The sequence below is a fragment of the Beta vulgaris genome, chromosome 9 (genome assembly GCF_026745355.1).
Source record: "Beta vulgaris subsp. vulgaris cultivar EL10 chromosome 9, EL10.2, whole genome shotgun sequence".
In the NCBI taxonomy this organism is placed as follows: Eukaryota; Viridiplantae; Streptophyta; class Magnoliopsida; order Caryophyllales; family Amaranthaceae; genus Beta; species Beta vulgaris.
The window spans coordinates 53,992,709-54,013,283 of record NC_079210.1 but is presented as its reverse complement, the minus strand read 5'-3'; the positions used below and the strand labels follow the sequence as shown (position 1 = coordinate 54,013,283).

Sequence of the window (20,575 nt, the reverse complement as noted above, 5' to 3'; positions counted from 1 at the left end):
AAACTGAAGTGTCCGTGCATCGGAAGACTATATTCTCAAAAGAAAGTCCCTAATGTTTCCAAACAGTCAAGCAAAATGTCACAATGCATGAAAACATGATAAACATCTATTAGATGTCAAATTAGTTACTAACCCAGTGCTCTGTACTACTTGTCCAAGGGTCGCAACAGCCACTTCTCGTTTTGTTACAGCTGCCCCATCCAGTAAAGCATCTACTATCAATGGCATGAGTTCAGGTATATATTGTCTCATTGCAAAGCCGCCCTACAGAAATAACAGTTATACAGAATGATCAGTATGCAATTATACGACCTTGTTATGCACAACACACATTGCCGCCAAAGCATTTCGTACAAGGCACTAAGAAGAGCTCAAAATAGTACCACCCCACCAACTTGATTGTACTTCATCATGGAATAAACATTGTATTCTCAAATAAACTAAAAGCAAATATTAGATCTATGTCTAGATCTATGATAATTAACATCCAGAATAATTTATAACATAAATGGGCTTCATGAACTCAAGCAATCATTGGCATCATCAGAGCACCGACCCCATAGATCATAGAAAAACATAACAAGAATCCAGCCCGTTTTTTATTGGAAAATGGCATAACATCATTAAATCCAGCCAGCATTCATCAATAAGACTTGCAACCCCTTAACCTGACAAATCATTTCGAAGTATCACATCTTAGAAGTACAAACAGCTCACCACTCTAGCCAGATCCCCAACAGTAATCAAAACGCCAGTGATAATGCCACTATTAGCACTCAATGCCGATCCCTCACGGAGTTTTGCCACTAAAGCCTGCCAATCAATACAGATTAAACTTCAATATGTGGGAGGAAGTCTGCAAACCACAGATAGCATGAATGCACCATCTATTTGACCTTATGTATGGGAGCAATATATGGGAGTATTAAACGTTCACAACTGCGAATTAAGCAGCCCAATGATTTTGCACTTTCTTCTCTGCATTTGCTGTCCACACTGTGTAAAGAAACATTGGTTTGTCATGCTAGGAAATACATCTCTCCACCAAAAAACAGATAGTACTTATAGCATCAACAAATAAGCAGTTGACTATGGCCTTCCTGATCACCTTTGCTCTAAATATATTAACAGCTGTATGAGATAACGACGAAGAGCTGGGAGAACATATGCAGGATTCTTTTCAGACAATCGTCCAGCAACTGATATTGCATATTCACGAACTTGAAAATCCTGAGAGCAAAAGCAATGGCATTACAATGAATAGAGATGAGGTATTTCTAATACTAAGTGCACCTAGGATTGGACATTGGATGCCCAGATGAGGTTTTTGCAAGTATGATTAAGCCATATATATGATCACACTACATGACTTTATTCCATTCAAGTATATATTTTATGCCCTGCACAACTTTCTTTTTTCCTCATTTTCAAGTATTTTACCATTCTTATCAAACTTCTACCTTCCACGCAAAGATTCTAGTCATGAAGAATGTCTATAAGTGCCTGAAAAGTGTCTTAATGTTATCCTATTCGTGTACTACTAAAAGAACAAAAAAAAAAAAAAGGAACTGAACACATCAACTGGATCGTGCGAAGTATATCCAAGTGTGTTCGACGTGTGTGCTTCTCTGATACATATCGAGTAAGTAACACAATACCTAGATAAAGCGCCCGTGTGACCTAGCTTAGAATTTATGTAATCATGTTATTAATTTTTACCGTCTCGCTTAAATGATTAAAAGTATAATTGGGCCAAAATGGGTTTATATTTCTTTATGATAAAAAAAAAAAAGGTCAAATTCAGCCTGAAAAGAAAAAAATTGTAAATTTGCAAAGTTTTGACTGGACTAGATTTGGACTCTTAACAATTTTCGTTGGAAATAGAGTAAATTGGAATTGTGAACAATTTGAAATGAATTTCGACTCAATTTTTATAGACCAAAATCTTTTGAACTGGAATTTGCCAAGCATTCCCAACTCATCGAAATTCTAAGGAATTCAAAATACTTGCAACGTTACCTCATCATTCAAGGCAGCAAAGATAGCACTTAAACTATCAGCTTGAGCTAAAAAATCGTCAAAACCGCCATCTTCATGCAAGGATTGGAAAATGGAAAGCCTAACACTCACATCAGCATCTGCAACAGCAGCAATTAGCAGCTTTTCCACAATCTGCAGTGCAAAAGAAGACACAATCCACACTGAATTAATATATTCACTAATACTCAATCCATTCCAAAATATCCTTCCACAATAATATGTTTGCATGTCCCTACGAACTTCCTATTATCCTTTGAAGTAAAAGTTAGTGGTTTAAATATTACTTTTTTCGTTTCTTTCTCCATCAATCAACATCTCTTTTTACATGTCTCTCCATAACACTTTCTCTTACCTTTTATTATCTCTCCATCCAATTGCAATTCTTATATTACATAATAACTGTTCTTAAATCTGGTTCTGACTCAACTATGAAGTACTTAGGAACAGAAATGATAACATAATTCAAGTGATGCCTCAATGCCCTATAGTCTATAACGGATTAGTATTGGCTTGCTGTTGTATGTTTCATCATTAAAAAAATTACATCACCAGTAATTAGCAAGGACTCTACATATACAAATAACAAGTCCCATTATAGTGAACGCACAAAGAATATGCTGAGAATCAATCCAGGCCAATTTTTACATACATGAGAAGGGGTAAAAGAGGAAATGCAGAGAATGATGCCACCTAGATTACTCTCCTAACTTTCTGTTATGGATGTCAGTGGAATGTTAGTGGGGAATATTTGTGTTATTAGACTTAAGAGGTAGCCTTTTTCTATATATAGCAATGAGATTGTAAATAGAAGGCACGAAATTACTTGAGAAAAGTAGTCACTCTTGGATAGACCTCACCTCTCGAAAGTGAGGGTTGTATCTGAGATTAGCAATACAACTTCTATCCCTTCCCTATTTTGGTGCTATTTTACTGTGATTTCTTGTTATTGAGTCTGATCTACTGTTCCCAGGAAGGAAAGTTTGTGTCACATGTGAATTTGCCTTTTTAAGAAGTGGGATGTAGTCAGCTTTTGATTGATGATATTTACCTCTTCAATAAGACGCCTTCTCCTCCCTCCAGTTCGGTTAGATCTAGCAGAACTGAACTGAGAAGATGTGCCAGAAATAGAATTTGCTACTAATCTGCAACAGCATAATGCAGCATCTTTCCTTGTGACTGCATCTTCATCTTCCAAGTAAGAGATAACTGATTCTCTTGCAAACTCCAGAAGATCACGGCCCTATATGATATACAAAAATAACAGTCTTAAACTTATAGTTGAACAAAAACAAAAACATAAGAAAAAAGTTCTTACACAGGAGATGAAAAGATACAAACCTTAAAGTTAAAATGTGCAAGAGTCTGCAAAGCAAGCTGCACGACAAAAGGGCCAGACACATCTGAAACCAACAAAGGCGGACTGACCACATTCCCTCGACCTATTGCAGCTGGCCTCACCTGAGTATGATGAGATCTAGAAAGAGCTATAGAAATGCTCTCAAGCAATCGATCTTGAACAGTTGGAAGCAATGACGGAATGCTGCAGTATTACGAGAAAAAACGAATTCAAATTGAGAGTCAAAGATTGACTGGTATGCAACGCAATCAAGTAGGCCCGTGATAAAAGGTGGCGGCATGCCCTCCCCAAGCCAGGCACGGTCAGCTCTGGCCCAATTTAGACCGGTATATGGCTGGTCCAATCCATGCCGTGAACTGGTGCACATCCCCGTTGAACTAAAACTAGATCAGTTTCGGGCCTAACCATGCCAGTCCAGCTACCTATCAGGTTTAAATTTAACATTTACAAAGAGTGTTGAACACAGCAAGGCTGGGCCTGGACAGCCCAGTCCAGTCTACTCACGAAGTTAAAATTTCTAAACCAACCCAATCTGCATCAGTTACAGTCCAGGCCAGGCCCAGATTGACTAACGTTAGGCAGATTCAAGGACACTGGGCCTGAAACAGCCCAACAGCTACTTTTTCCGTGAAGTTAGGGCAAGCAAAAGTTGACCGGACCCAACAGCCCAACCCAAGATAAGTGGATGACGGTTGACGATCAATCCCTGTAATTAAAGGGGTTAGGTTAGGTTAGGTTTTTTTGGCCTATTTAACTCATTTATTTAAAAAATCTCAACACATTATATTGACAATTGTGAATCCTGGTCAAAGAACACACAAAAACTCCCTTAAGGTATTGCTTTAAGAAACACTCAACCGACATACTGTTCTTGCAAATTTCTTCTTTATTGAAAAATAAATTACTTCCTCCGTCACAAATTATATGTAGCAAATAATTTGGGACATCCAGAAAAGGTATGCAGCAAGTATATAGGGACGGAGGGAGTAATTTCGTTCTAAATATAAAGAATGTGATTATGTTGGTTATAGGGTAGCTGGTAGCCCATCTCATAGGTCGAGTTAAGTTTCAGTTTCCCCAATTACATTTAAATGGAGAGTTTAGATCGAGGGATTTTCAAACCGGTTAATTACAGACATGGACACGAACCTATCCCAAGCCCCACCAGTTAGCCATCCATATGTTAAGTAATCTAGATTTAAGATTTAGCAACAAACCTGACAGCAATTTGCTCAAGTGCTTCTACAAGCTGAGATGAAAGACCAGCAGAGAACATTGCATCTAAGAGGCTACGAATATGAGGCTCCATATCTGGTCCCATTGCTTTTGCAATGCTGCCAACACAAGCCAAAGCCTCCACAGAAGGTCTTCCTCTACGTGGAGCAATCTAGGAGAAGTGATCGAATCATTAAGTAGTGGGCAATGTCAAGATAAAACAAAGAAAACCAAATTTGTATTAAGGTACAAAAAATGGGAAAAGGGTTTTGCAACACACAGCATCACGCAAATGAGACATTATTGTCGGCAAATAGTGTATAAGTTCCCCATCCAAGGCACCAGCCATCTCCCCAAGGGCAATGAAACCACTAGCTCGCTCAGCAGGTATCTTCAGGACAGCAAGAATATGATTCATGCATATCTGTCCGAAAAAGAACAGCCATCTTATAAAATTTCCAACAGAGCTGAATAGTGATCTGGAAAGTTACTTAGAGTCAGCTGGATATAGCATAATCATTAGAGACACTAACCGTCAAATAATTCGTCACAAAACGATCCCGTAGGAAATGAGCAATGCGAGGAAGCAACGATGTTATGCTAAGGCGAACAAGTCGATCACGATGCTCCAGATATCTGAGAACTATTTCAGCAACTTCTCTATACCTAGACATCATAAACTCACCCGTATTCCTGCAGTAAACAAGATTAAGATTCATCACACTCTGCAAGCTGCATTCATGGTGAAAGGGGAAACCAACCCAGTCTGAACAGGACAAACAAAAGATAACCATAATGCAGTAATTCGAAGCATCGATAATCAAGAGCATCATAAACTACTTTCTCAGTATGGATTGCAGGGAGTAAATAACAAGACAAAAACCATGCCCAAGATTCTCTACCAAAATCATAGTAAAGATAAACATTATTGATTAACAAAAAGGACTATGAACTATGAAGACAAAAATGCTCACACACGAGTTCTAATGTTTCCACAGAGACAGTGGATTACTTTCCTGTACCATCAAATTGCTAATTGCCAAAGGTAAAATCTTGCAAACATCACTCTAAGTATTCTTCTTCTCCAAGCTACAAATGACAAATATTTTTTAATGCACTGCAAACATGAAAGCTTAAAACTTGCTCTGTGTATCTCATTCTCAGCCACTTCAGATTATTGATTATCAGGGGTCATTGGAAACCAGGGTCTCCATAATAAAACATTCTGGAAGATATGCTGAGGTGATTCAGCTTCCATGCCGGGAAAAATGAAAGTATCAACCCACTTATCAATGATATCGAAGATCACATCCAAAGAGACAAAAGGATGCTTCTCCACAAATGCCCTCACAACATGGTGTTCTACCCAGTTTCCCAAAGGGAAACATCACAGAAAAAGCTTCTTGATATCTTCAGTCCAAGAATAAGCATGATGACACTCAGAATACCACAAAGTGTATTGCACACTTGTCAGTTGTCGTGCGTTTATGACAAACTCCCTCAATTCTTTTTGTTCTGCCCACTTTTCACATACATCTGTTTCTTTTTGTCTACCCACTCTCGCAGTCTCACTTTAGTCAATTTTTTGTAATATATAGAAGTATTCCCTCCATCCTAAAATGATACTCCCTCCGTCCCATAATATAGTGCTTCAATTCCATTTTGGGTGTCCCAAAATATAGTGTTTGGTTCTATATTTAATTTCATAATTTTTTGTGATTTGCCTAGAAAAATCGTGTCATCATTATTTGTTTGCTTCTTGAAAATAGTTTTTTTGCTTTGTTTATTCAACCCAAGGGTTGCATTTAATGTTCTTTCACCAATTATTCTTCATTCTCTCTCCTAAGATCACCTTTTCCCACACAATATTTATTTTAATAATAAAAAGTTTTTACTTTCCTCTTAGATTCTATTTACCTTAATTCCCGTGAAAAAATGGAATCAAGCACTATATTATGGGACGGAGGGAGTAGGTTATATTTGACATAATTGGTCAAATATCATCATTATGTCTTAGGAAAATCCTTTCTTAATTTATGACAAAACTATAGATTTTGACATCATAACTCAATACAAATGTAGCCTACTATGTCAGGATGGAAATAGTACATGGTATTCAAATATTTTTAAGCCACCTAAATCCAATACAATCAAAAAAAAGTTTCAAAATAATCTAACCAACCTCAAGAGCTCCCCAACAGCAAGTAAGGAACCATGTATGCTATGAATCGGAGCATTTTTTCCTAGCCCCTCTTGAGTAGCCTCGAACATGCGATAGTACCTACATTAAGGCACAGATATTAGCCAATAAAAGACACAGCTCAAGCTGAAGAATATGACAATAAAAAGACCAAGAAAAATGGCAGGTCTGTATTTTGACATGATGATTGATAGTCCCTCCTTTTTTCTGTTCCTCCTTGTTTGAACTTTGTGCACTAAGTTGGAAAACGATGAACACAAATGCTCACAAAAACACTAGATAAAACATAGTCATAGAAGGTCTTATTAGGTATCTCTCAATGAATAATTTTCAAAATATTACTTCTCGTAAATTTATTATTAATTTGTAATTAATAATATTAATAGTCAAAGTTGTGTGTTGAAGACCGAGAAACACACATAGGGAACATAAAAAAAGTATGAACTACAAACATATTGCATGAACTATAAAACAATTTCACGTCTCATTCAAAACAATACTCAAATCCAGAACAATACACTATTGATCGAGACACTACTCTTCAACACACAATTGTGAGTAGATAACTTTCGGTAACAACATACTCCCTCTGTATCTTTTTAGTTTGCTCACTTGGAATCTTAACACTATTCAAAACATTAAAAAAAAATGTGGTGTCAGCACTATAAATCTAAGGTGGCTCCTGAACCAAAGGTGAACTGACCATTGCACGCGCCAACGTGTCTCACGTTTCTCAATTACACGAAGGCAAGCACGTAATGCTTCAACAGCACGCTCTCGAACATCTAATGAAGGATCCCTTAGGGCAACCCAAATGGCATCAACAAATTCTGGCACATGAACATTGAAAACAGTTGAAGCGTTCTCAGCCATTTCCTGGACAAAAGGAGAGAAAGCTGTTAGCATAAATTATAGAAAAGCAAACTGAAACTACAGTTGGCATCTCTATAATCTATTTCCCTTAGGGATTTTTATTTTTTTGGAATTATTGTCATAAAAAATGGGAACATTAAATGGGTGACATGTGAAAAGAGGAGAGAGTGAGTAAAAAATGATTTTTTATATCCAACCAATGAGATTGAAGGAGCATTAAATAAGGATGTCAAAAATCCATGAAAAAAGGGTGGAGAGAGAGTAAAAAGTGATGTTTTAAAATGGAAACAAGAGAAATAGGAACAACATTTTGGGACACCCAAAATGAAATACGGGAACTACAAAATGGGACGGAGGGAGTAGTATAAATGATCAACTCAACTGACAATCACAGCATCTTCTGTGCAAGACATAGTGCAGATATGGAACAAACCACTAATAAATTTCTGCACTAACGAAAAAACAATAATGGTGCATCTTTTCCCAACATAAACTATGAGCAAAAGAACCTTAGCTATAGATAATTTTTCTGCCTGGCACCCTCATTTACAAAATTCAAAACATACAAAAGCTAAAACATATGATGCAGCCACGGGTAAATCAGTATAATACTTCCAGATATGTTGTTAAGATTCAATTCAGATTTTCATGCCAAAATGCCAGAAGAACAAAATCAACTTACTTTTAAGATTAAAACTGCTGCAAGAAGACGATATTCAAGTCGCTCTCCACGAAGCCAATCCAATGCATTTCTTATCTAATTAAAAAGCATAAAATTAGTTCAATGTCTTCCAAGGTATAAACAATCAAGAGAGAATGCTCCATACCTGGTGTTCTACTTCATCCGCCGTCATGGCACCCCCAGCCCGTGCTAGGTGGCCAAGCACTCTACTGGCAAGGACTAATATTTCACGTTCACGCTTCAACTCAAAAACAGTTCGAATGTAATTAGAAAATTTTGAAACTCTCGAAGCACTCTCTCCAAGAGGCACATCTATCAGCTCATTAATAGCTCTTAAAGCTCCCATATTTTCAGCAACATCACCACTTTCTAAGAGACTAGATATCCGATCATAAAGCTGATCCATGAAGCGTGAAAATGCTTCTCCATTAAGATTATGTGCTGCTTCTTCAATGTGTCTCCTCAAAGCAGACGAAGCACCCTCCTAAAGAAAGCAAAAATGTTAAAGATCATAATTAATAAATGTGATAGCATCAGTTTAGATGAACACTAATAAACCTATTAACATTATATCATATTCAAATTCAATCATAAATCATCCCCCTAATAACATAAAATAATCGTCTATGCTTCAATTACCAAGGAAATATACAAATTTCACCATCGCCAAACCTAACACATATCAAAATCCAACAATCTACAATTAAAATGAACTGCTAATCAATCAATTCAGCTCCTAACCAAAAATAAACATCAAAACTCGAATAATTCGAATACAACAAACCAAAAACCCTACTTCACCAAAACTCTCCGAACAAACAAAAAAATCTTGATTTCAGTCACTTAATCGATCACACTGCTCTAAAAAAAACTCGATTATTAACGCACATTACATCACTAAAACACCTCGGAAATTCGAAATCCAAATTTCTGATACAATTAAATTACACTGCTAATCAATTAATTCAGCTCCTAACCAAAAAAAAAAAACATCAAAACTCGAACAATTCGAATACAACAAACCAAAAACCCTACTTCAACAAAACTCTCCGAACAAACAAAAAATTCTTGATTTCAGTCACTTAACCTATCACACTGCTCTAAAAAAACTCGATTCTCAACGCACATTGCAACACTAAAAACAACTCAGAAATTCAAAATCCAAATTTCCGATAAAACTCGAGAAGAGAGAGAAAAAAACAAACGAACCTTAGGAATTCCTTTGATGCAAAGATCAGAGAGAACGCGATTAATAGCGTCGAGGTTTCCATGTCCACCAGCAACAGGAGCAAAGCGCAAAGACGAAGGATTTGTCGCCATTAAAAGACGAATTGCAGAGGTTTAGCTAAACTTCATCGAAGTCGAAGAAAAAAAACGAGGGTTTTAAGTTGAAGATGATGGTGAAGAATTTAGGTTGAAGAAGCACACATAAACACCTGCAACACGAGCAATGTTTATAATTTTATTTGGGTGAGGCCTGACTCCTGAGGGTGGTGAATTGGTTCTCTCTTTTTTCTCTTTTTCTCTCTCTCTCTTCTTCTAGCAAAAGTCTTCAAAATCTAGGAACTGGTAGTAGTGTGAAGTGCCGAAACGACGACGATGGTTTGATAATGGGCTGGCATATGTTGTAAAGTTGGTGATACTAAACGTGTTTGGGTATTAATTGGCCCAAACTGTTTCTCAAGTCCCACCCTCAATTATTTCATCACTAGATCTGCACGCAATGCGTGCGATAGCGTGTGATACCATATGGAGTAGAAACTTTATATTTTGTTTTCTCAGTAATATTTAGTTTAAATGTCCTACTTTTCCCCTTTTTTCATTCAAAATGAAACAGTTAGTTATCTCCCTATTTTTATTTTATTTTCTATTTTTTTGGTGTCCCCTATGTGTTGCCTTATATAATAGAGATGCTTTATTTTTTAGGAGAATATCATGATTTTTTAATAGTATACGTGCAAAAGACCATCAGCACAAATTTCTCGGTCCATATCATTGCCAACAATATAACACAATTTTCCAAAATTTGATATTTTTTTGGAAATCTTCCATATTCTTAATTTCTCACTTTCTATTAACAACTTCTCAAAATTCTCTCACTCATCTATGAAGGATATAGAAAAATCAATTTTGATTTCTCAATTAAATCTTCAATTAAGGGCTAATTTTTTTACTCCTTAATAATTCTAGTCGGTCTATATTTATTCATCAATTATCAACTAATTGAGGGACAAAAGAAACTAAGATTCATACCTTGAAGTTTTTGATTTTCACGAATTTGGGAAGAAGAAACCAGATGAATGAGATAGTAGGAGGTTGAAATTTGGAGAATTTCGCTTTTGTTCCTTCGTCATCTCGTCGGCACTTTGGTTTTTGTGCTCTCAAATCTCGGTGGTTTGGCAATTGAGTGTTTGACGAAGGTAGAAGAAAGCAGAGAGTCAGAGACAAAGTAAATTACATTTGTTTGATATTGTTCAATTGCCACATGGTTCATTATAGTATATTACTAATCAGTTTTTTTTTATTCACTTTTTAGTTTGATATTGTTGGCCACTGACGATTGTAGATTCAAGAAGAATATGAGTTAGGTGTAATTGACAGGTAAGGTAACTCGCCTCTTGTAATTTGTTAATGATGTAATGTAAATTATGTAATATTTTTAAGATTTAGTGGAATTGTGTATGCAAATATGTTATTCACCAATTGAGCAACTAATGAGATTCTTTAATTTTTTAGGTTGAAATTTTTGATTAGTAATCGACTAATTGGGGTAGATTTATCACAAATTGAAGTACTATTGTTCAATTGCCAGTTGTTTCACTTTAAGTAGATTTGGTCGATGAATTTGTTTCAAAAAGCGTTAGATTAAGTTTTCGTGGATTCACTTCGTAAGAATATAATTATATTTTGATAATTTTTTTAATACATACTTTTTTATTATAAAATTTTCGTTTTTCTTATTATTAGGGGCCCAATATTAAGATTAGAACAGGGCCTCTAAAATGTTTAAGACGGGCCCAATTTTAAGGAATTACTCACTACTACACCTTATTATTAGGGGCCCAATTACTTTCTCTTGTGACCTTCAAAATAAATTGACAGGTGTTTCTTGACGGTGTTAGGGTTTCAAATTCAAGCTTTGTCTAAATTTCTCCTTCCTTATTTTCTCTCCCTTTCAAACTTTTGTTTTTCATGCGTCTCTCCCCACCTAGCATCCTTTTTTTCACTTTTTTAAAACATAAAATTATTTTTTAAAAGTGGGGGACATTTGTCCCCATGTTCCTCCTGCTGACTTCGCCTAGAAGTGATCATGGGCCGGGCCAGGTTCGGGTCGCGACTAAAAAAATGTCCATTGGTTGGGTCGAGTCGGGCGAAACTTTTGTGCCCAAAGCTCGCTATTTCGGACCAAAATGAGCGAATTTTTCGGGCCAGATCGGGCCGGGTCAAAAAATAGACTAAAAAGTCATTTTCAACTTGCCCAAAGGCCACCCAAAGCAAAAAAAAAAGGTCGGGCCGAGCCCGACCGCGAGTCGAAAAATTCTGCCGAAAACTCGGCCAAAAAGCAGATCGGGCCAAAATGATCAACTCTAGCTCCGCCACCGATAGAAAGGACAATGGCATTACCTTTTTTGAGATGGAATTTTTTTCCACATTATTTGAACTATTTTCACATGTGAAAACCCATTTTTCATCATCTACAAACCAAACAGAAAAAATAACTTGATGATTTTTTTTTTTGGCCCAATCCAATACTCTCTTGGCTAGACTATATGAACATTTTGGGGAAAGGGATAATGAAAATGTTGGCTTACCATTTCATACCAAAAAAGGGACAAAGAAAATATCCTCTTCTTTTCTTCTAAGCCAGGTTGCTTTTCTTTTTTATATCTAAATTATAGCAGACATGTTTAATCTTTGATTATTTATGATATTGACAGTAAGGTGCACTGCAAGATCAGAATAGAAAAATTAATCAAACACTATAGCCATACAAAGAGGAAAAATAATAAAGGCAGCACAATGATAAATAAATCATGGCAGCTGCCCTGCCTTTGTTTACCCTCTGTATGTGTCTCCTATCGCTAAACTCAAAGCTTTCTGAATTTTACATCTACTTCCATAATCAATAGACATAACATTAACTTCATTAAGGGTGTAGAAAGTGACAACACATGATAGACTATTCTCGATGCTGCTATGGATCACTTCGGTTTAAACAAAGGGACGAAGAAATAATCCATTTTTTTTAATAAGGAGAAAAAACTTAGACTAACCCCTTAATCTGGCGGCCAGCCTAAAATATCCTTTCAGATGATGAGGGAAAAATCCAAACAGTACGAGAAAACCAGTATAGTAAGGAGGGGTGGTCATGCGCTTTCCTAACCATGAAGTCAGCAGCCTTGTTAGCTTCGCGAAAGCAGTGACGGAACTAACAGTCCCGAAACCACCTAGTAGCCACACCTGCATCTATACTATCACACTGTTAGAAATTTCCCACGAAATACGCCAACAATTCTTCATAGAATTAATGATCAATAATAATATTAGAAATATTAAGAGAAATAGCTCCTTTAATTCATTCTCTAAGAGCCCGAGCTTCAGCTTGCAAAATAGAAATATTGGGCCCTAAAGACTTGGCACCAGCTAGAAGAAATAATCCATATGGCATAGATTGTTTTTATGTTGCCAAATACTAATATAAAAGAAAATACAAAGTTATTTACCTCTCACTGTAGTTGATTTTTTTTAAAAAAATGGGCGACTAAGCGCAATGATATAGACGAAATATGATTCTACATCTAGAGTATCACCCTACAAGATTTTACCAATTAAGCTAGATGACGTCCACATCCCACCATGATGATACAACACTACAACAATTAATTGGATTAGCATACTAAAGTTTGTTAAGATTGTAAGCGGAGTAAATTAAATGTTCATGCATACTCCCTCCGTTTCCTAAAGATCTTCCCACTTACTGTTCCTACAGATACCAAGGAAAATCAAGTTGTGTGGGGCATGGTGTGAGTAAAGTAGGAGAGAGAAAGGGGTTAAGATAAATAAACAAATAAAAAGGGTTAAAGTAGGAGAGAGAAATGGAGTAAAATTGAATTAATAATGTAATAGTGGACCATATGATAGTGACATGAGAGGGTAAATAGGGAAATTTGTTTTGCCAAATAAGGAATAAAGCAAAAGTGGGAAGATCTTTTGGAAACACCCTTAAACGGAAAGTGGGAAGATCTTTAGGAAACGGAGGGAGTATACTAGAATCTTGACGAGCACAAATGAGATTGTTCATTATATGTATGAACTTACGCATAATGCTCCACATCATTTGAAGGTGTGATCGGTTACGCGGAAATAACGGAATGTTATAAATGAGATTGTTCATAATGTTATAGTCTGATACCTGTATTTAACCATGCTTTGTTATTTTTACGTGATGCTCCCTTTTAAGTTTTGAGTAGCACATGATTGAGATAATCATAGACTTCAACTTTTGGGATGGATTGATAGACGAGAAAGGAACATCAGAAAAAAAATTCTATAGTAGTTCTACACTCCTACTCATATGTTGTCATTCACTTAGAATTATTACATTGTGGGTTATGGGCCTTATGACTAGGATTAGCCGAGTGATTAGATGGGCTTTATACCTCAAATTTTAAGTTGTAAAAATAGTAATTTTTTTTAACGAAAATGATATACATAGCCCTTAGGGCTACATATAACATTACATTTTTTTTAAAGATAAGAAGATATATTCTGAGTTATTCTCTCACTGGGACCTGGGTTCCAACCCAAAGTCTCATTACAAGTCAGACGCCAACTCCCCTCTTCTTTAAATTGCAAGCAAACGTTTGGGGTAGGAATTGAACCCTAAACTTTGTTAGGAAAGACGAGAAAATTCACCACTTGAGCCAATCTCAATTCCTGATTATATAATAGTAATGCTTCATGTTAATATGAATTGCATAAAATTTCTCCAAGTTATTTTAATATGGTGGTATAAAGAACATCATAATATGAGTTTAGGAGGTCCTTTATTAGTTAATATTGCATAATTGTCATATTTAAAAGGATGTTCTTTTATATTCCTAGATAATAAAATGGCTATATATGAGATTTGCACAATTTAGGTTTATACGACTTTGCTTTAATTTGGGTTGTGAAACATGATATGATAATCATTTCTTTCATGTTCGAGCTAATACATAGTATATTGAAATCAAATCAATATCTAGTTTTTACAGGATTTGTTCAATAAAAGTATATAGTAATAGTTGTTAGATGTTGTAGTAACTGTTAGATGCTAGTTATTATATTTTCTATGTCAAAATAAGTTTTGGAACAATTGAAATTAGTATTAGTTGTGTAATTACAGTTGTAGTGGTACTCAATAGTCAACACTCATCATAGAAGGAACAAGGAAGTGATCAATCAAGTGAGAAGACATTTAAGTCATGTTGTTACCCAAGTATGTAAGAACATAACTGATGTCAAATTGTCAATGTCTAGACAAGATAAACAAATTTTTACAAAGGTGCAATTGATGCATTTGTCAAAACAAAAAAAAAAAAATACAAATACAATTTTTTTATAAATATAAGTAGGCAAAATCTAATGGACACCCCGAGACGCTAAATAAGAACAAAACAATGTTACGCCTAACCTCTACATTAACTGCAATAACAATGAATATAAGTAACCACACACAAAAAGGGAATGTGGTTGTACATTGGAGAATTACACATCCCAACCCAAAACAAGAAAGTGAAAAAAGAAGCAAGAGTTAAGACTTTGGCCATGCTAAGACTCAAAGAGCAATGTCAGGCTAGTGATAATCAATTAGGTCAAGGTCAATTTGTAACAGCTTTGTACTGCAATAACTAAATGTAGGTATATGTATAAAGTAACGAGTAAACCCTGTTCAAGAATTCCTGAGTTTCTGACCCCAGAAATTTAATGCTCAATTTTCCCTCTTTTGGATAAAATATTCAATCAATGCAAAGTGCTATGTTGTTGAATTTTTTTATTTTTTTTCTAGAAAAATGCCAAAATGTCTTGGATTTCGGTTGAATCAATTTTGCCAGTGTAATATAGGGTGGTTGTGTTGTTATTGCTATAGTATGATCTCTCCTATAATGTAGATGAGTATTTTTTTTTTCTCGCTAAGTTATATATTAGATAAAACTGAGTAATTTGATGTGTGATTATGGCTTAAATTACTTAAATAATACTATTTCAGAAAATATATTTAATGTTTATTTGGGTTGCATATATCAAAATCTTTTTTTTCTTCACCAATTTTGATAGATTGCCCTCATAAAATTTATCTTATGATTTCCCGTATAGTGAGGCAGTGGCTAGACACTTAATTATCAATAACTGTAATCTACATGTACAAAAAGAAATCCGTTTAAAACAAAAACTTTCAAACTTTACATCAAATTTCAATTAATTAACCCATTTATATGGATCTTAGTAAAAATGAAGTATCGAATAACATACTTCAACAACACAAAAATTGCAATATCGTCTCTTTCATACATTTCAGATGACAAAAAGATATGTTTTCAAAAGAAACGAGTCATTAAGACGTTAAACAATAATAGGTTGAATTGTATGAGGGCAATCGATCAAAATTGGCAAAGAACGGAAAAGTAGCTAGAGCGGCGAGAAAGGATATACATGTTGAACTTGATATCCGTCCCTTTAGGCCCTAACTCTTTAGTTTTCCTATAAATCTAACAATACTACTACAGTAGTGGTCCGTTTGGTAGTTGGTCATAAATGGTGGTAATGAGAATGAATTTGTGTGTAAATATTTGTGAAAAATATCATTGTCCATTCCCATGGTAATGCTAATTTATCCTAAAGTGTCCACTTTCTTTCTTGAATTTTCATTCTCATCCAATACCACCTTATAGGTGGTAATGAATGGTAATGAAAATTGCTTCCCCTTGGAGACAAAAACACAACTTTATGGGTGAGATTGCTTGCTTATGGAGAAAAAATGTCTCCCCATGGAGATTTTAAGGGTGCTTCCCTAATAAAATTACACTTAAAATTCATTCTCATTACCACAATTTATTAACGACTACCAAATGAGCCGCTAGGTGCATTAGTGCTACTTCTCTCTACCCTTGTACTTGGTGTAGAATTGTAGATGAGCATACTCTAATCTTAAGTTTTATCCATAAATTTTTGTAACAGGTAAAAAGAACACTATAAACTGATAAAAGTAGAGTCGTGATAACCTCATTTGATATGTAAACAATAGTCTTACTTTATCGTTTCAATTTAGTTGTGATAATACTTTTAAAATTACGGACTCCTAGACAATTTTCGGAGAGGAGAAAGATAGAGAAAGAAAACAAAAGGGTCTCATATTCCCAAAATAAAAGTATACCAACTAAAACTGTCACAACTAAATTAGAACGAAGGAATTATTTATTTTCATGATTGTTCTTCAGATCATATCCCTTATTTCATTTAGAAACTCAAAATTATCCCAATATATGCAAGGAATATCAAAATTTCGTTTAAGATTTCTTTTCTGTGTTCATCATCTCTCAAGAGAAATATAAAAAGTTAAAAGTGACAAACATGATCATACCTATAGCTTCAAACTTGGTAATTAATTTACCTCTATATAGCAAATACACTACTTTAGTTAAATACAACAACCAATGAAAAATCTAACTAAAAACTATTGAAAAAAATATGAATACTCCTCCAACAATTCCTTCTCTATAATAAGAGTCGTAAAAGTCCATTCTATCCTTTTACATACAATATTACTCTAATACATCTCTACTGCTACATATACTACCTGTTATGTAGTGGATTGGAGCCCGTTGGAACACGTCTTTTATCATCCAAATCTGTGACATTTCCTACAAACTTATCATCATCTATTACAACTCCTCCTTCCTTCAACTTGAACTTATACTTGTTGTTATTACTAGTATCATCAACACTACTTTGATCACTGCGAAGAATAATCGATCTAGCAACTGATAAAAAAATCACCATATCTGTAAGAAGCAAGAGTAAAACAAGAGAAAATAATAAACCAACTCTCATTTTTATGATACTTCGTTGTAAATTTGAGAAAATGAAATGAAGAAGATTACTAGTATGATATGTAAAAGAATGATATTGATGATCATATGGTTAAAAGGAGGGACCAGTTATAAATAGTTTGAAAGGTGACTTGTGAGAAATATAATGAGGGACAAAGAGAATGCTGTTGATGAGTGCATGAGAGACTTTAAAAAAAAAAAAAAAAAGAGAGAGGTTAAAGTTGAATATATGAACTATGTTATTATGATCCATTTATATATATGTCTCCTCGGATATACTGTTGAAGTAGAAGTGATCCATCAACATCTTTTAGGGGACCTATATACACCAAACTCTCATTTATTGCTTTTAAATATAATTTAATTCTCTACTTTTTTGATTTTTTTTTTTTTGGGAATTTTAGGGTTATCATATTATCATGCTAAAATTAATTCAATTGGACAAAAAGTAGTTGTATGCAAGTAGAATGTTAGTTTAGCTTGCTCATGACTTCTCCAAGGACAATTTCATAAATTCACATTTAAGTATAGAGGAGTGATTGAAGTCAATTTTGAGCTTATGAAATAAAGTTAATACTAATATAATGTAGTAATTATAGGGGAAATGAGTTCATGATAAGAGGCATTATTCTTAAATAATTGACATTAAGTGGACTAATTTCAAGTTATGTGGATCGTTAGTTGTATACTAATAAAGATTAAGGATAAACAAAAATTATTAGATACAAAAATTATTAAAAGAGATGGTCTACTTTTAATATATAAGTATTTGGTCACTAAATGGATTGTACTAGTCACCGAAAGAAACAACTTAATTACTTACAATTAGGCTAATTCTCTTTTTAATACTGGATTTATCATTTCCTAATTTTAATTTAAAAATAGGCAGTCTTTTACACGACAAAGTCTATTAGATATGCATGTTTTCAAGCAACGTTTATATATGTGGTGGATTTCGCATTTGTTCACCTAGCAGTAGATTTCTGTGTTTGGTATGTCATATCTCATATGTGCCTTGTATGCTCTAACATAAGCAACATGCTCGGCTCCTAAGAGGAAGCTAAGATATATACCCTTTTTTTTTGAAGGGTTTGCAAGCTTAACTAGTATTAGGCTCTGTTTTTTTAGACTTATTTCAGTTCGATTCAGTTCAATTTAGCTCAATTAATTTTAGTTCATTGAGTAGTTTCCTCTTACGATTTTCATTCAATTCAGCGCAATTATTCAGTTCAGTCCAAAAAACACTGCCTTTCAATAAACTTATTGTATTGAAAATGCATACAAAAGCTTTTAGACTTTTTCCTTTCGATCACATTGAAATAAAGTTATGTTTACACGGTTTTATTCAGTTGAACGCAGTTCAATTCAGTCCAAAAAACACCGCCTTATTCCATAAACTTATTGTATTGAAAATGCATACAAAAGCTTTTAGACTTTTTCCTTTCAATCGCATTGAAATAAAGTTATGTTTACATATTCTTAAGTAAGATGATCTCATTAGAAATATTTCATGAAACCAAATATTAGCTACACATAATAATAACATTAGTAAAGTTAAGCAAAATGGGATAACTCACTTGTGAATTCCCTCAAAAATCATTCCGATATTCAAGGGAAGGACCACAAATGGCATGTATAACTACACCCTCTACTACATTACAAGGTGAAGTACTAGGGAAGTACCTTCCCATACAAATTAAAGGACAAGATCAAAGGACCCAAAGCTATTGCAGGGATTGATGATTGTGTTTGGGTTGGAGTGTTGGATTGGATTGAAGCATCTCAAGACCAAGAATATCTTCTTATTAGAAAATTCTATCCCATGTTTGTAATACGTACATATAGTCATATACATATAAACTTATTATACAATCGCATAAAGTACTGTTCCATCTATCGATATGCAATTCTAATACTAATAGTTATGCACCATGACAAATAAAAAACAATAGAAGTATCTTTATTAACTAAAATTTACCATGATACTCTTAACAAGTAAATGACTAATGACAATTTGGTAATTTCTTCTTGTTATGTGCATAATAATAATCACTATGCATTTACACCAACTCTTAGATAATACCCTTAGCATCACTTGGTATATGATCATTGCTCAATGGATTGTATTCTTTGTTGAGATCTAAACCAAATTGTGGAGTAAGAGATAAAGCTACACTACCATCTTTCTTACTATTAACAACTTTAGAGGCCACATGATTTCTCAACTCTTTTAATAAAACCATATATTGCTCAAGTTCTTCCAACCCTAAACCTTCAACAGGCTTCTCCCACCAAAACAAATCATGATTACATGTTGTTACATTCAACATCTCTTTGCTTAAATGCCCATTAACATTGTCTAATGAGTCTTCCAACGACGTCGTCGATCCATGAAGGTATCTATTAACAATTTCATCAATACTTGGGTGGCCAAAAGAGAAGATCTTGCCAGCTCCAGAAAATGTAATAACCGCGATTTTAGCATTGCATAAGCTGCATAATTCACTAGCTTTGTTAAAAATCCCTTTCCTTCGCTTAGAAAATGTGACTTGTTTCTTGGCTTTGTCAACAATTTTCTCAATTGGGATTTTTCTTCTGCCTTGTGGCTTTCCTTTCACTTGTTCAATTCCAGCCATAGTGATTTTCAGCGGCTTATGGATTACTAGAGTTGATACAAAGGTTCTATTTATATGATTTGGTGTGCTTAAGAAAAAAGACTTGCAAATTATGCACTAGAAAATTTAGGAATATTACTCTTTTATATGGTAAGTTATACAATACGTAATCTTTTAGTTGCAAATTTCGGTTACTTCATATTGCAGTTTCTAAAGACTGGTTTGACAGAGATCATCAATCATGATCTTGATATAGCACATATAGAAGTATGTCCCAAAGACAAGAGGAAAGTTTAGACACATAATTACAAATAAGATATGTTTTACTAAAATGGAGTTAGTAATTTTTAGAAAGATTTTTCGGTTTTTTCACCAGGGGTGGTACCCCTGAGGTTTCTTAATATTCACCTGATACTCTTGTGTTTTCCAAAATTCACCAGGTACTCCTATGGTTTGGAAAAACTCCTGACGTGGCCATACCGTCAACTTTTCGTTAAATAT

At 34.6% G+C, this 20,575-nt stretch overlaps 2 protein-coding genes across 2 annotated transcripts in view; both read right to left on the bottom strand.

Moving 5' to 3' along the window:
* The window catches only part of LOC104904834 (serine/threonine-protein kinase TOR), a 35,104-nt gene extending 25,174 nt beyond the window's left edge, over positions 1-9,930 (bottom strand). The window contains exons 1-15 of the mRNA XM_010693230.4: positions 9,577-9,930; positions 8,513-8,851; positions 8,368-8,442; positions 7,516-7,688; positions 6,795-6,893; positions 5,146-5,305; positions 4,893-5,036; positions 4,615-4,784; positions 3,379-3,580; positions 3,089-3,280; positions 2,020-2,172; positions 1,109-1,230; positions 897-996; positions 718-813; positions 134-264 (exon numbers count right to left, since the gene is read on the bottom strand). Coding sequence (XP_010691532.2) covers positions 134-264; positions 718-813; positions 897-996; positions 1,109-1,230; positions 2,020-2,172; positions 3,089-3,280; positions 3,379-3,580; positions 4,615-4,784; positions 4,893-5,036; positions 5,146-5,305; positions 6,795-6,893; positions 7,516-7,688; positions 8,368-8,442; positions 8,513-8,851; positions 9,577-9,687 — 2,267 coding nt within the window. The 5' untranslated portion in view covers positions 9,688-9,930. The remainder of the gene's footprint in view (positions 1-133; positions 265-717; positions 814-896; positions 997-1,108; positions 1,231-2,019; positions 2,173-3,088; positions 3,281-3,378; positions 3,581-4,614; positions 4,785-4,892; positions 5,037-5,145; positions 5,306-6,794; positions 6,894-7,515; positions 7,689-8,367; positions 8,443-8,512; positions 8,852-9,576) is intronic.
* Positions 9,931-17,202: 7,272 nt separating this feature from the next.
* Positions 17,203-20,095, bottom strand: LOC104905071 (agamous-like MADS-box protein AGL61). Its single transcript, XM_010693513.2, has 2 exons — positions 19,543-20,095; positions 17,203-17,411 (listed from the first exon to the last, which is right to left on the bottom strand). The coding sequence occupies exons 1-2, from the start codon at positions 20,093-20,095 to the stop codon at positions 17,203-17,205; spliced, it is 762 nt and encodes a 253-aa protein (XP_010691815.2).
* Positions 20,096-20,575: the final 480 nt, after the last annotated feature.

Excerpts from the sequence above, each read along its gene's own strand:
- LOC104905071 (XM_010693513.2), bottom strand. The coding sequence starts at position 20,095 with ATGGCTGGAATTGAACAAGTGAAAGGAAAGCCACAAGGCAGAAGAAAA. Across the intron at positions 17,412-19,542 it reads TATACCAAGTGATGCTAAGG|ATATGGTGATTTTTTTATCA; the intron begins GTATTATCTAAG and ends TGCTTCTTACAG.